Below are 16716 nucleotides of genomic sequence, written 5' to 3' on the forward strand. Positions count from 1 at the left end.
TTTAGACGAAATGGCAATTACATAGTATACAAGTTGGTAATTGGACGAACTGGCATAAGACCAATTGAAAATAAACCGGCCTGGAATCCCTGTATATATATATATATACTCATCCCTCTGCCCAGTAGCGTACCTAAAAAAAATCAAACTCGTCGGGGGGGGGGTAGAGATACGTCCCTTCCATGGGTTGCGACCCGTCAGGGGGGGCAGTCTGCCCCCCTGCCCCCTCCATAGGTACGCTAGTGCCTCATGCCCCTGGACCGACACATGTAATTTATTTTTCTTTTGTCCGCTGTCTTACAGTGACCTATTTGTTACTTTCTCTTTTACTTCCCTAGCTAGCTTCATTTGATTGTGTCGGGGGGGGGGGGGTCATAGTGGAACAGACCCTTGGTTTTCGCAATTCGCAAAGTGCATATAAATACAGAGTCTGAATTAGTGAGACTAGTCACTAGATTCATAGATTCTGTGCTTGTGGCTGACTCTACCAAGGACACAGACAGCTCCCGATTCAAACAATTAGAGGCCTCTCTTCGTAATTCTATTTGTTCCATTATCAGAAAGAATAATGAATATCGATAAAATATCGCATTTTTCTTCTGATAAGCACTGCTCAAAATGCTATACATCTAGATACTGGTGGACCCCCTTAATAGCATAGGCGGCGGAAGCGGGCCGGGGGGGGGGGACGTGTCCTCCCTAATTTTTAAGGGGGGGGGGAACGTGTCCCCCTAAATTTTTTGTTGGTAACCTTTTTTCTTTTTTGCTTGTCAATTTTCATTCCTATGTATATTTTATAATAATAATAATATAGGGTATTTATATTGCGCACATATCCATCTTGTTAGGTGCTCAAGGCGCTCCTATATTATCCGACTAAGCTAGGCGTTCATAGCGCACACAGCTTTTTAAGGAATTACTTCCTACCGGTACCCATTTACCTCACCTGGGTTGAGTGCAGCACATTGTGGATCAGTTTTTTGCTGAAGGAAATTACGCCATGGCTGGGATTCGAACCCACGACCCTCTGTTTCAAAGTCCGAAGACTAATCCACTGGGCCACTGGATGATAACCTGTTTTTTTCCTTGTCAAAAAATTGTGTGGTGGTCCCCCCTATTTTGTTTTATTGGCTTCCGCCGCCAATACTTAATAGGCAGTGGTTATGACCAAGGTTAACTTCTCTTCCCCTTTTATTGTCTTCTTAATTCCCTTTAGTTTTCCTTCTTTTGCTTCTCCTTATATACATATATATTCCCTCTTCCCCTTTTCTTTTTTCTCCCATTCTCTTAATTTCTTATCTTCTAATTTTTCTCAGTATCTTTCTCTTTAGTTCCTTTCTTTTGTCTCTCGATCCCTTTTCCTCCTCTCATCATTTGATCTCTCTTTTCTTTATTTCTTCCTCTCTCCCTTTACTTCCTTTTCCTTCCGGAAGGGGGGGGGCACAGTGCCCCCACTTTTTGAAGCACTGAAAAAGTGCCCTTTGTTGAGCAAAATTACCCCCTTACGAACGTGTACTGTGCCCTTTCACCTGAGGAGGACCCGTTTTAGGCCAGTTAAGTGCCCCTTCTTGTATACCCCCAAAATGCATGCCCTTTCTCGAACGTGTTCTGTGCCCCTTTCACTTGAGAAGAGGCCGTTCTATATGTGAGGAATTGTCCCTTGCGTTTTTGCAAGTGCTGTTTCTCGAATCAGTGCTGCCAATTTCACACCCGTTTTATGCCGAAATTTCTTAAAGGTGCCGTTTGTCGTATATCAGTGCCCCTTTTTAACAAAGAAAAGTGTTAACAACGAAAAGTGCCCCGAGCTCACCAACGTGCTATATAGCTGTGCCCCTTTAACCCATTTTATGTGTTAACGATCGGGTGCATGCCCTTTGAAACAAGAAAACAATAGGCCTATATATATTCTAATTTTTAGACGTTACTTTGTGAAAGAAAAAGTACTTGATGATCGAGTCATGAGTGGGGTAGCAGTGGCAGGCGCGGATCGGGGGGGGGGGGGCACAGGGGGAACGTGCCCCCTCTTTTTAGAAACAAATCATTTAAATTTGTAATGTAAAAATGGCCATTAAAACAGAGGTGTTTTCCGCTCTTATGAAATTGATGACCCCCCTTTTTTTGCTCGTAATTTTTTTTTTCGGGTACGAAATATCCTTAATTTGTGGTTGAAAACCCTTTTTTTTTTGGGGGGGGGGGCTTGGCCCTCTTTTGGAAAATCCTGGATCCGCCCCTGAGCTGCAGTGCCGTGTACATGCATATTGGGGGCCTGCTGGCTCCAGTTGTTTACTACCAAGGAAAAAAAAGGAAAAGGAAAGAGAGAAGGGTTATAAATATATGACATTATTTTCTGAGATTATGTCAAAATATATCACAAAAAATGTGATTTTCGTTTGAAAACTGTCAAAATGTTTGATCATTCGCAGCTTAATTTTACATGCAATCGAGACATAGGTCCTTTTATTCTATACCCCTCATTTTTTGGCTCATTACACAACTATAGATAAGTCGAATTTTTTATGTTTTAAGATTATGTGTGGCACCTTTTTGAAAGAAAAGGTGCCATTTTTTCCTATGCCCCATTTCACTTCACTCCGCCGCCCCTGTTTCCTTCCCTTTGTCTCTCTTTTCTCGTTCATTTTCTCTCGATCTTGTCTTTCATTTCTTTTCCTTCTTTATATCTCTTTCTCCTCTTTCATTTTCCCTTCCTACTTTCATCCCTTTCTTTCTCTTCTCGGCCTGTATGATAATTCCCCCTCCCTCTCATGCTCTCTCCCTTCATCGAAATCATCGAATAGTCTATTTTTCTCAGACTCGAGTCGATCAAGATACAAGTGCTATTTTTGCTGAACTTTAAAGTAATCCGACTCTAATATACAAACATGTCACGAGGGACTCAAGAAAGAGGTAACATTTTAATAAAAAATTTGACTTTGATCGGCAAAATTTTGATGATGATTGTGTGTGCTAGACCTAACGTTAGAGTCTATTCTAACAGTAGGCCTAACAGAATACTTTAGTTGGGTTAAATTTCTAAGTTCAGTCCCATGCGTTGAAATACGTGTTAGTATATTAGTATAATGGGGTGTCCAAAATTCGCGGACATTCATCAGGCAGAATTCGTTCACAGTATATTCATAATTTATTCAAAATCAATAAAAATACCTACCAATTTGACATCAAGACCATAAGCTATAAAATAATTGAGGAAAATGTGAAGAAAAAGTTAGAATAGAGTCTAGCTCTAGATTTCGCTGGTACTAGTCCAGAGATGCCAAGTTCAAAGACCAGCTATGCGTCTTGTTCACTGCTACCATCTGGCCTGTGGAGAATCTACAGGTAGGACTATGGTATGCCAATGCTGTATTGAGCACACACTTTAAAAAATCATTAAAATATCACTTTTGTGACCAAAATTACTAATTTCCATACAGTTTTAATTTATTTATCATTAGTAACTTGGGAATAATTTTTGTATTCACCAGAGCGCTCAAAAACTTGAATTATGGGCATATTTTTGTGTACGCCCTCTATTGGTGGAAAGTAATATGGCAAGAAAATTTTCATTTTTTGATCTCTATTTTTAATTAAGAAAAAAATGATATAAAGAATCAAATTTAAATAAGAGCCAAGCTGTATGAATAACAGGTCTAATGAAAACTGTCAGTGTAAAAAAATCAAGCATTTGCCCCAAAGAAAAAGAGAAAATAAGCCAAACATTGCCACCCTTATTTGGCCACACATGGAGATATAACTGAGAACAAGGTTATATCATAACCTTGTTCATTGAATGAGTGCTATGCGTGAGATTTTCTGTGAATCTGAGTGAGATCACAGACATTGTGTACAATGTATATGGTGATAGGCTGTGATAGTTTCGTGAGACAGAGATTTGAGGGGATGAACAAGAGTCCAAAATGCTTGAGTCTCACGCATAATGCGTGAGACTTGGTAGCTCTGCTAGTCTAGTATTGACTCGAAATTCATTCCTATTCCTAATTCAATCGATGGATGCGCGCTGCGCAGGAAATAGATTCTGAAAAAGTGTGACCTATCATCACGGACCAAAGTTTTTAGGAGATTTAAACAAAAACTCAAGCTCAGAAGGTGAGATATTTCAGATGGACGCCAAAATAGAATCGGTTAACATGGTCAGTTGATATCTCATCTGCTTGCAAAATGATGATAAAAAAATTTGATATCATGATGAGCTGATGCTTGCTTAACTTGTATACAAATAGCGAATAGGCATGAGTGCGATGGTTTGAGATTTCGCATGAGGTGAAAGAAAGATGCTCTATTCAACGAGGCGTTAGCCGAGTTGAATAGAGCGTTTCTTTCTTTCACCGAATGCGAAATCTTGCACCATTGCACGAATAAGAATATTCGCTATTTGTGTTGTACAACGCCTCGGAATCTAGCGAAAAATATGAAAAAAAGAAGAGTTTTTCCCTCCAATAATCTATGAAAAGGAGCAAAATATTGAAAGCGAAAAGCAAAATCCCACGAACCGGGCGCCCACAAGCGACAAGCGCACATCTTGGACAACATTGCGCATTTAGCTAGCCAGCGGGCTATACGGGCATTGTAGTATCTTTTCCTTATTCAATGAAATCGCATTGTGACGTCATCCCCTAAAGCTGTGCAATGGTACATTTTGGATGGTACGTCTTGTGTGGAACGGTACGAATGTGTGACATTCAGCCTCACATTTGATCGCGTACAACAAGCTAAGTAGGCGTTTTACAATAATAATAGAAGTTCAGATTTTTTTCGGAAAGGTCACTAACTGTGACAAATTGTCCAATTTTTTTGTCAATATTTTCATGAATAATGTATTTATCCTAAAGAAACTTATGGCTATGCTAGAGTAGGGTTGCAAAGGGATGGAAACTTTCCGGAAATTTTGGAAATTTATCTGCCGGGAATTTGGGGAATTTTCTGGAATTTTCATTTTTTCACCAAAAGTGATAAATTCTGGTTTTAAATACAAAATCATGAATTGATATCCTCAAATATTATACTTTCCATTTGTATGTCAATTATTCTTCATTCTTTAAATTGCCCAAGGTATAAAATATTCATCAAACTGTACATGCAATACCTTATAGTACATGTACATGGATTTGTGTAACATGATGGAGCATTATGTACAAAATGAAGCTTATCAATTCAACATTAAAAAATAAAACTTTGCATTACCTATTTTTCATTTTTCTTTAAATGTCAAGGTAACCTGCCATTATATCATAACATTGTCCCCTACATGTAGTCTACACGCACAGACCCTTATTGAAACTTTGATCCACAAGTGGGTCTTCACACAAGACTAGCACGAATATGACTTTCTGTTCAACAAAAGGACCTTCTGTACACAAGTCATTGGCAGAAACCTTAGGCTGCATATTCAGACCACTGTCCTCAAGTGCAGGGTTTGCTCGTCTGCTGTGCAAAGCCTTCACATTAGTTAAGGGTCTGAATGTGCAGCCTACTCATGCCTTGTGTACTGAAGGCCCTCTCGCTCAGGAAACAGCAAGCTTTTACATGTATGTGCTAGTCTTTGGGTAGAGACCCACTTGTTGATCAAAGTTTTAATCAGGGTCTGTGCATTCAGGCTAGGTTTGCACAGCAGACTAATCCCACCAGCAGCTATGGCAATGGCTTGAGTCTTTAAATGGGAAAAATCAGGTCCAGGAACGACAAATTTCAAATTACCCAGAATTTATTTCTGAGATGCCCCAATCCGTGCACCCCTGAAAAAATGGGGGGGGGGGGGGGGTTGTCATATCAGTTTCATTTAATTTGATCTAGTATTTTGAAAATAATGAACAAAATGTTTATTTCTAAAGAGGGCTATTTGAACCAGAAATCTGTATTATACTCATCAAATTAACGCTGCAAACAGCACCAAATTCTCACTTCAGTTATGCAGAAATAAATAAGAAATAAAGTTATGATGATGAAATTATAATAATGATGCTAATAACAACAATGTTATTGAATCTCATCATCTGCAAAAAGTTTAGGCATCGTTCTATGAACAATGTATATATCCCTTGTGTAAAGCATTTGCAGTGTACTGCCATTGCAAGTACCATTCAGCCACTAATACAGTAATTCAACTTTTCCATGAAATTCATTGAAATTATGCCTTGTCTGACTGTCTTAGCATAATATTTGGCTTGAAACTTGCTTACAAAGCATAATCAGGCATCATCTGCCAGGGTAATCTGTTCAATTCCTGTACATTAATATAAAAAAATTGCTACTTTTTGAAAATTTTCAACCTTTCTTGAAAATTGCTGAAAATTCCCCAAATTCCCGATAAATTCCTGTTTATTCCCATGGAAAGTTTCCACCACGAAAAATTCCCAGGAATTTTGCAACCCTATGCTGGAGGGTAATTTTAAGTTGCTTTTCATGCATGCTGTCAGTTGATGATATCAGATTTTAAAGATATTGAATAGTTTTTGAGATAATGATCGTCCGCGAAGTATGGACATGCGCAAAGTTGGACTCACTGCTATATTTGTAGTCTGTAGAGCAAAAAGTAGATTTTTATTGCCAGCATGGCTTTGGCCTGGCATGCATGATGTAGAAAGGCTTGACAGCCAAGACAAGTTCTTGCAACTACATGTAAAGTAAAACTGAGTAGCCTATCTGAGCATGGAGAAGGCTTGGAGGGGTACCCGCCCCAGTTTTATTTTCTCTTGATAATTTTTGATTGATTTATTCTATTACAATTCAGTTCAGGTGTAGGCCTAATGTTAGATCTCAAATTAAAAGATCATTAAAAAGCTGTTTTTCATCAATGACCTTAATCAACCAAAAAGTTGAGACTTGGAGTACCATTTTTAGTGACTAAATTTGATAATACAGCACAATAAGTTGTTCATGTAGATATAGTACTCTGTTTTTATTATTTTTTGTTTATACTTTTTAACATGTTTACTTCTATTTTTGTAAATAGGAAGAGCTTTTAGGGGTGAGTATGTAATTTTTGGTGGAGGTTTCGCTGGGTGTTTGCATATATATTCAAACGGCATGGTAACATAACAGGAGGCATGTCTAGGACTGATCATTTTCCAAGATTATCTTTGCATTACTTAGAGTGTTGCCAATTTGATAGAAGATCTTGTTTGCTCTTTATAAGAAAAAAAATGAAAAATAATCATACCTCAAGTTCAAGATTATTTTTTGCATTTCCATTATCAACATTATGAACATACCTGACAATGGGGACAGGCCCCAATTTGTGTTTTGGCCAGATTGATGAAGAGCCTTGAACTTCAAATCAGAGGGAGGGGGAGGGGGGGGGGGGGAGGAGAGAAGAAAATCTACATAAACTAGACTAATATTTTCGTACAGCAGAACTGTGCTTTCATTCATTGCCAGAAATGTTTTTAAAAAATGACTTAATTTTTGAAATTGGCAATGCTATTGAGACATCAATATTACAGTGTGCAAATTTGCTGGATTTTTTATAATATCATTTAAAGATATTCTTTGATTAGCTTTTATCATTTTTTGAGAAATAAATGAATGTAAAAAAGTTGCCATTAGTTAATTGCCAATTCAAAAAGTAAAAGCTAATACAAAAAAATTAGAGGTAATCCGATGTCCTAAACATCATTTTCGGCATTGAGGAGTGCATCACTTACTCTATTCAAGTTTACTGCAGTATTTCTCTCCAATTTTGAATCTTATTGCTGCTTTCTAGTTTCTAATAATGGTCGATTTAAACATGCCATTCTTTTATGATTGAAGTAAGAGAAGAATAATAATAATTAACTAACTCTTTTTTTAGCGCATAATCAATTAAAACTGCTCTATACACTTTACATCTATATTACAACTAAAATTGATAGAGATGTCTTTTAAACGATTGCATTAGAGAGTAGATGGGCTGGCAAACTGTTCCACAAGTAGGGACCACAATCAGCCAAAGCTACAAGTAGCTTCCCCCTCATTGTCTTGCCTCAACAAAGTTCAGCAGAGACAGAGTGATCACTCTTCGTGTTTAAAGGACAAGTCCACCCCATCAAAAAGTTGATTTAAATTAAAAGAGAAAAATTCAACAAGCATAACACTGAAAATTTCATCAAAAAAGAATGTAAAATAAGAAAGTTATGACATTTGAAAGTTCGGTCGGTATGCAAATGAGGGAGCTGATGGAATTACTATTTCTTTTGTATTTTATTATATGAAGTATTATAATTTTCTCCTCATTGTCCAGAGAAACAAAGTTTCATTTCTCTATGAACATGTGGAATTGTCATTGTTTAACAATTTATGGTTCAGTCAAGTCGGTCATTATTGTCAAATCTGTAAAAAATGGAATAATGTATAATATTTCAAACAATAAAAAACAAAAGAAATAGTGAGTGAGAGACATCATCGATTCTCATTTTGCATGTGACTAAATTGTGCATATAACTATTTTGTGAAAAATAAGCGAAACTTCAAAATGTCATAACTTTCTTATTTTACATCCGATTTTGATGAAATTTTCAGCAGTATGTTTGTTTGATTTTTCCCTATTGATTCAAATCAACATTTTTCTGGGGTGGACTTGACCATTAATAGTATGTCGGTCCGTTACAAAAATGTTCTGTATTTGTGCACCAGACCAGTTATGTTCATACTTGGTACATATGATCCTTGGTAATACTACATACATGTACATGTGTGCCTGTGAGGATAAAGGGTCGAAGGTCATCTAGGAGTCCAAAGGTTATTTCTAGATCAATTGTGTTTGTATGATCATTGGTTGATACCACAGGTATGTTCATAAGTTTGAGAAGGTCATAGGTCATCTAGGGGTCAAACGATCATATTGTATATTGATCGCGAAATCAGGTGAGACTCGTGGTTCCGTTCGTGAACCACCTTGTTGAATCAACTCCTGGAAAGAGTATTAAGATTGAAGTGTCTTCACTAGAATGAAGTTTTACATGGCCGATGAGTGGTTGTAGTAAACTATATCGATGTTAAGGTGCCAATTTATATGTGACCTTGCAAGAAATTCATAATCGCAATTATGTACTACACTGTAATAGAATGTGACTATCATTGGATGATTTCAAGTTTGGTGTTGATGTCGGAAGTCAAATCCAGGTTGTCACTCATAGCTTCAACATCATAAAAGTTTAAAACTGTTCCAAATTACATCACTGATAGCTCAACAACTTTAATGGTGAGATTCATGTCAGGATCAACCTTATTTTAGGAATGGTGCTGTGCTGATGTAAGAAATTCAACGCCAACAATGACACTGAACTTGAACTTGAAGTCAACCATTGAGTTTGACAAGAGAAGAAGAAAAACATGCTCATTCAATATTTTTCAGTAGAATACACATTTCCTTTCCCTTTGGAAATTATGCTGTTTATCTATCTGACAAGCAGAATTTAACCAGCATGATATAGACTAGTGTTGGTGAAAGGCATTTTTTTTTAGTTCTTGGTTTACAAAAGTAGACAAGTTTTATTGAGATAATTTTCACATTGCATGCTGCAATGTAATTTTATTCAATTCCATCGACAAATGAGAATGTTTAAATTCCTAACATATTAATACATAGATGTAGATTGATTATTTATACAAATTTGTCTCTGTAATGCTCAGGTAACAAAATTTCAATGTTTAAATTTGGTACATACTGTATATCACAAGTAATTCAAATTTTAAACAAAATTGACCCCCAATGAATCACTTCCTTGGGAACGGAAAAAATTAATAATTTATTTTCCAGGGCTATTTTTGAGCTCACTAGCCCAAATATCCTAATTTGTCTTAAAGTTTACATTGGACCCTACATGTATATGAATTTCAGGGGCTCCATTTTAGTTTTCCAGGGCTCTTTAGGGCATTTCGGGGGCAAAATCACCCCGAGCCCCCGTGTATTTTTTTCCCTGCTTGGGAACATATAGCTTGGACATGCCATGCTGTAAAACAGTCTGCTATTTCATGTATTAAGTGATTTGACAGTATTCTTTGTTTACCAAAACACTTATTTCGAACCAAGTACATGTGATCTGGCTACAATGTATTGTGCTGTTGAACTACAGGTTTTGAGGTCTACTAGAGGTTAATGTACAGCATAGTCAAGTAGATAGTGGGTAGATTATACATGTAGTTTAGTCACGACACTTTTACTGAAAATGCATATTTACTAACAGTGGTACAGGGGGGCAAGTAATACCACAAGTATTTAGGCCTTGGCCCAAAGTCATTAATATGGGTTAACTTTTCTTATTCACCTGTAGGTTTTAAGTCGTCATGTGACATCATGGGTTCAATGTAACCCTAAGTGTTACAATTAGCGACACTTAGTATGGGACTGAGGGCATTAAACTTTATATCATTGTCGCTCTAACTGAGGCTGGCATAGAGGACATTAACTTTGGCCTTGTCCTTAAACACAGTCTTCTAGCCTTTGACCTTGAGCTTAGGCTTTCTGGCTTTGCAAATTTTCTTTTTCATTAGTGTATGTGTGTTCCAAGGCCATCAGTATATATATTCTATTTAGGCCTACAAGTACGATAATAATGATTATATTTTTATAAACACAACATTTATTACGCACCATTTGTCTACTACTCTCTGGTAAACTGATCTGAGAAGCAGAGGGATAAACAATGTTAAAGGAATAAAGAATTACAGATAATATGTATGATGATGTGTGGGTGCATGAATACACACAATTAGCCAACAATATTCCATAAGAATATGATAAAAAGATTGGATTTTTGATACTTTTTATATGTTTCAAGGGAGGTTGTTAAAAATTAATGATTGTAAGATGGATGATGGATGCTAAGGATTTATGAAAACAAATTGATGAAACTCTCTCATGTACATATCTTGCAAGATGAGCAAACAAAGGAAATTAAACTTTGAAGGATCAATATTATTCAATTGAATTGAATTCACTTCAATGTTTTATTCAATTCCAATAGAAATTAATGCAAATTATAGAATAGAATAATAACAAATACAATGTACAACAATGATAAGGCAAGAAAATGTAAAGATAAAACAAGAGAATGAACAGATACAAATGGAAATGAAAAGATACAATATCATTGATTTATTCCAATAGAATAAAAAAAGGAAAGTTAATGGTAATAGGTAAAATAATTTTTTCATTAGAATATTACTAAATTTATTTGTTGATATCTACCAGTCCAGAGCATTGTGGGCAAGCAAAGGAAATTCAAGTTAGAGGGATAATATTATCGATTGAGAATAAAAGCAAAGTTTTTATACCAATAGAATAATATCTTTTAATTACATTGAAATACTTAATGTTTCTCTAAATATCTTGCAGTCCGGAGCAATGTGAGCAAGACGATGGGGATCAATTACATTGATATATCTAATGTTTCTCTAAATATCTTGCAGTTCGGAGCAATGTGAGCAAGACGATGGGGATCAAACTCGATGGTGGGATCAATGCCATCAGTCTGAACAAGGACTCTACACAAGTAGTAGCAGCTGGTCGACAGGGTAAGTCTAATCATTGCGGTCGTTTGCCACTTGGTCTTATCCCACTTTGTCCATTATCCAGGGTGGGTGGAGAAGAAGTTGCAATCGCACGCAACTCTGCGATTCAACACTAGATTTTCAACCAATCAGAAGTGCTTGTTAGGGATTTATGATTTTTTTTCCATTTAAATTGCAACTTTCTCTACAATTGGCTCGGGGTTTGTTTTTTCAGGGTAAACATAATATATTTTCTAAATGGTGTTATTGCTTTTATGCCAAATAACATATTAAGTTAAACCGTTACACGTATGTTCATTTACATCTGTAATATCAGTGTCTAAATGTATTTGGCTTTTGGGAACATGGCCTAGTGCCCAATTCCTTTTTCATGAATTTACGAAACATTGTGATATATTTTATACTAATTTCACTTCAAAATTATTAATTTTTAGCTACTGGATATTTACTAATTTGTTCTTTTAAAGTTGGCAGTTGTGAGTTTTACACTCTTTATGGTTTATCTTTTTCAGTTTTCAAGATCTTTCACATAGAAGAGATGGGATTTCGGGAGCGGATAGACCTGAGGGTGGGGCGCATGAACCTCAACTACAGCTGCAATGATGTCGCATGGCACCCTAGTAAAGGTAAGATGAGTTGAAGAAAGAGATAATAAGATAGGATAAGGATGATATGGGACTTAGTGTGGGGGGGTAGGGGTAGTGGAGTGTATGAATGATCCTATGTACTCCAGTTGCAGTGAGAGATGATATTTAGAGAGGATGTGGGCATCATTTCATGAGATGGGATGGGGGGGGGGGGGAAGAGGAGGGGGCTGGTATGAATCTCAACAACAGCTGGAATGGTGTCGCATGGAAACCTCGTAAAGAAGACTTATTTTAGGAATTGTGTTAAGAGAGGAATTAGGATGGGGGCAACAATAAAAGTAGATTTTCATATTCTCAACAATTAATGAAATATTCATGAATATTGGAAGCATAAAAGTGATTTCCAAGTGATCTGTAAAGAAATCAGGAACAAGATTAGCATGTTGCACCTCCTCTCTTTTCTTTAATTTTTTTTTTATGTTTTTGATATCTTAGCAAAAGAGGTTCCATACCATTTGATGCTGTATAGGGCACTTTGAATTTTCAAACTGGTACAACAAATGACTCACTGATCTATACCGAATGGAGAGAAATATCTGAAACAGATTTTAGGGTGCATTTATGGTTGATTTATGAAAGGGGCCTTCTACATGTAGTTTAGGTTCGCAGTCAATGGCATATTGATCAAAATACTTTGCACCCCTTTAGTTAAAATTCTGGTTTTCCTGTTTTCCTTTTGTTTAAGATGAGTTGATCGCCACCGGGGCTACCAATGGAGCAGTCATCACATGGGACCTGAACAAGGCGCAGGGGAACAAGATGGACCAGGTCTTCAATGATCACAAGAGAACAGTCCACAAAGTATCTTTCCACCCCAGGGAGTGGTATATGCTCTTCAGCGGCTCAAACGATGGCTCAATGAAATTCTTTGTAAGTCTAATAATATAAAAACTCATTTAAGATTTATCAGACTCAAAATTGTACAATGAAAACGTAAGTCATGGATCATATTAAATCAAATTGTCAACAACTTGTCTTTCCACCCCAGGGAGTGGTAAATGTTCTCTGGCACACCAGTACTCTGTTAATTTCTTTTCAAGGGTGGTCATCAGTAAAGATTCACTAAATGAGAATTTTAAAATGTAGAATGAAGAAAAACAGATAAGCAAATTGCATTGATCAAAAGCAAACTGTCATTTATTTATCTTTCCTCCCCAGGGAGTGGTATATGCTTTTCTGTAGTTCCAGTGATGGCTCTATTACATGAGGAAATATTTACAATTGACATATTCGCAATCAATGTTCTATTGGTTCCTAAATTTATACATAATTTTATCAACAGCTGTGCATAACTTTTTGAGCAGATCAATGAAAAACCATCCTAATTTGTTAAATTTGTTTGTTTGTTGGTAGATATGAACTAATGGACCCTATATTTATTCTTATTTGTTTGTAGGACCTCAGAACAAACAAATGTGAGACGACGTACGGGAACGGTCAGTCGGAATGCATCCGTGATGTCCAGTGCAGTCCACACCAATACTTCATTCTGGCAGCCACGCTGGACAATGGACATATACAGGTACGTGTTAAAACCCCAATTCCTCTGTTTTTTTTCTTTTTTTTAGAGTAGCTTTGATTTTGTAGGATAGTCACATGATGATGTTTTGACCAATCAATGATTAGAATCGGACCCCCCAGTAAGCCCTCAGGAGGCGCGATAGCTCAGTCGGTAGAGCGGGGGGTTCGTATTCTGGTGACCCGGGTTCGATTCCCACTTGGTGCGCTAGTGCCCTTTGGTAAGGCATTAATCCTCAGTACCAGGTCCTTCGGAGGGGACCTTAAGCTTGCTTACAAACATTCATGCTTTCTTAGCAATCAGGTAAAAAATAAAAATAAAAAATCACCAATGAATAGAAGGTCGATATAAATTTAGGAAAAAAAATCAACCACTATTTGGTAATAGGTAATAGGAAAAAAAATCAACCACTATTGGTAATAGGCAGAAAGTGAAAGGCAGCAAGGCAGCTTAAGTTGGTACCCCGTGCAATGTAGAAAAAGTGGGTGTAGACTATGTGACAATTTACCAATATAAAGTCCTTTAATCTCTGTCTGTCCTGTCTAGTTCTGGGACTACAGATGCCCTGACAAGGTGCTACTGGATTTCCCTGGCCACAACGGACCAGCATTCAACTTAGATTGGCACCCTGAAGAGAGTAAACTGATTGCAACCTGCGGCAGAGATAAGATCATTAAGGTATGTTTCGACTTTCCCTCTGTCCAGTGGTCCTGGTGGGTGTTTCATAAAGCTGTTTGTAAGTTTAGAGCGACTTCACGAACAACAGAAGTGATATACCTCCGATTTAAAGTGAAATTCCGATTTAAATGGAAATTCTGATTTTTTTTCTTTTTCCTAGCAAGGCATACAATTTTTTCCTTCATTTATACCCAATTTCGAAAATCCAAGCTTTTTCTGATTTTTTTTTCTGAGTATTGAGAAGCTTGATTTAGGGGGAACATACTTCTTGTGTTTTTTTTTTTTAAATGCCCTAATGTTAACTAAATCTACTTGAAATTTTGACCAATTAGCATAATTTCCATGCCAATACTGTGATAACTGATTATTCATTAAAAATTGCAGACTGCTAGACTTGCCTACAATTTTTCACATGTTCTTGTATCCTATTGAAAAATGAGGCCCATGAAGTATTTGGTCTCATTACGTATGGCCACTTGACTTTTGTAGAAGCATAATATTATTATTCTTTCAGTAAATACATGTATAAAATATTATTATTTTTTCTGTTGTAGATTTGGCGATGGGAAGGGCACGGTAATGTCCTGGAGCCAGAGTACACCATCTACGCCATTGCTTCGGTCAACCACATCAAGTGGCGTCCGGAGAAGAAGCACCACATAGCCAGCTGCAGCGGGGTCGTGGACCACACCATCTGTGTCTGGGACGTCCGGCGCTCCTACATGCCTTTTGCCGTCTTTGAAGAACACAAGGATGTCGTGACAGGTAACCACCCAAAAAGGCTGATGTCGAATTCGATGTTGGTGCAGGATAATGATATGATATTCTTTATTCAATAACCTACATGCATGCAGTGTCAAATCTAGCCAGGTTGAACACAATACCATTTCAGGGGCCACATATATATTTTTGCTTCTTATGTTATGTTTTTTTTTTGCACTACAGTTGGCCTCTCAAAACTTTTGTGTCTGATCTGGCTAGATCTGCCTCTGAATTTATGTACCCCTTTTTCTCTTCAATTTCCTTCATTACTTCCTTTGTATTCTAATTCCTCTTCCTATGTTATATTTATACTTCTTTGTATTTCTGTCTTATTCCTTCGTTATTTTCAGTTTGACATTTTCACCTTATTCTTATTATGTTATGCATGTGCAGTACATTTTATGAATGGATTTGTTTTTTTTTTTTTAAGTGCACATACTAGAATTTGATTGTGCTATTTATATACCTGTATGTCCCATTTTACCCATGAATGACCAACTCATTGTTAACTGTCCAGGCTGAATAAATAAATGAACAAAGATAAAAATCGTGGTGACACTGATCTCAATTGTGTCATGACATCACTTTACTTGTCAATCATTTTTATTTTCAGGTATTGCTTGGAGACAAGACCCTCATGTATTTCTCAGTGGTAGCAAAGATTCCATGCTTTATCAACATAAATTCAAAGACGCAAAGCGACCAGCTGAAAGTGCGGTAAGTTGGTAGAGTTCTAATTGATAGGGTCACAGTTAATCTCACTTTAAAGCACACATACAAATAAAGGCTTCAGTTTACAAATGGATCATTTGTATATAGGAGCGCAATATAAATACCCTATATTATTATTATTATTATTATAATATTCATTTTTAATTCAATTCATTTCATTTTATTTCCACAATTCAATAAAAATTACATCAAAATTGCACAAAGTGATTCAAAGAAAAATGAATAATACATTACATAGACCTACATGGTACAACAACAAATGGATAAACAAAGTACGGAACATTAACAGAATATTAAAAAGTGGAGGAACAAACAAAGGCCTTGGGCCTATCGAGGGCTTGTCGCCAACATATAAAGATAACATATGACTGATCATAAACAAACAAGCAAATAAACAAACAAAGCAATAAAGTCATTAAAAAACTTGAAAAATAGAAGTAAAATCAGGGAGTATAAGAATTAATTAGATTATTCATATACATCTTCTTAAACCTAGACAATGTAGGGCAACTCTTCATATCGGGATCTAAACAGTTCCATAGCTTTGGACCAATGAAAATAATTGTGGACCGAGAAAACTCATATTTTAATTTAGGGACACGGATGTGATTTGACTGCCTGGTTGTGTAAGGAACAGTTAAATTATTCTCTTGAAAACAATCATTTAAAAATGTAGGTAATATATTGTGTAAATAAGAAAACATAAAGATTGCAACTTGTAATTTATGAATATCCTGAATTTTCAGTTGTCTAAATTTGAAAAATAAAGGAATTGGTATGTGAAAAGGGAGCTGAGTCTGTGATGATGCGTATTACCCGTTTCTGCAACAAAAAGAGTCTATTGAGATGTGTTGAGGAACATCCTCCCCACAC

At 36.5% G+C, this 16716-nt stretch overlaps 1 protein-coding gene across 2 annotated transcripts in view; it reads left to right on the plus strand.

Annotated features, from left to right (window-relative positions):
• The first annotated feature begins 2845 nt into the window (after nt 1-2845).
• LOC121426530 (GATOR complex protein WDR24-like) overlaps nt 2846-16716 on the plus strand; it is a 29407-nt gene continuing 15536 nt past the window's right edge. Inside the window, exons 1-9 of one of the 2 annotated variants that reach the window (XM_041622873.1) lie at nt 2881-2904; nt 6968-6982; nt 11404-11508; nt 12018-12131; nt 12838-13022; nt 13549-13674; nt 14218-14349; nt 14904-15114; nt 15725-15828. In XM_041622873.1, coding sequence (XP_041478807.1) covers nt 11427-11508; nt 12018-12131; nt 12838-13022; nt 13549-13674; nt 14218-14349; nt 14904-15114; nt 15725-15828 — 954 coding nt within the window. In that variant the 5' untranslated portion in view covers nt 2881-2904; nt 6968-6982; nt 11404-11426. Of the gene's footprint in view, nt 2905-6967; nt 6983-11403; nt 11509-12017; nt 12132-12837; nt 13023-13548; nt 13675-14217; nt 14350-14903; nt 15115-15724; nt 15829-16716 lie in introns of both variants that reach the window. The other variant, XM_041622872.1, reaches the window with a different exon arrangement.

The sequence above is a fragment of the Lytechinus variegatus genome, chromosome 13 (assembly GCF_018143015.1).
Source record: "Lytechinus variegatus isolate NC3 chromosome 13, Lvar_3.0, whole genome shotgun sequence".
Taxonomy (NCBI): Eukaryota; Metazoa; Echinodermata; class Echinoidea; order Temnopleuroida; family Toxopneustidae; genus Lytechinus; species Lytechinus variegatus.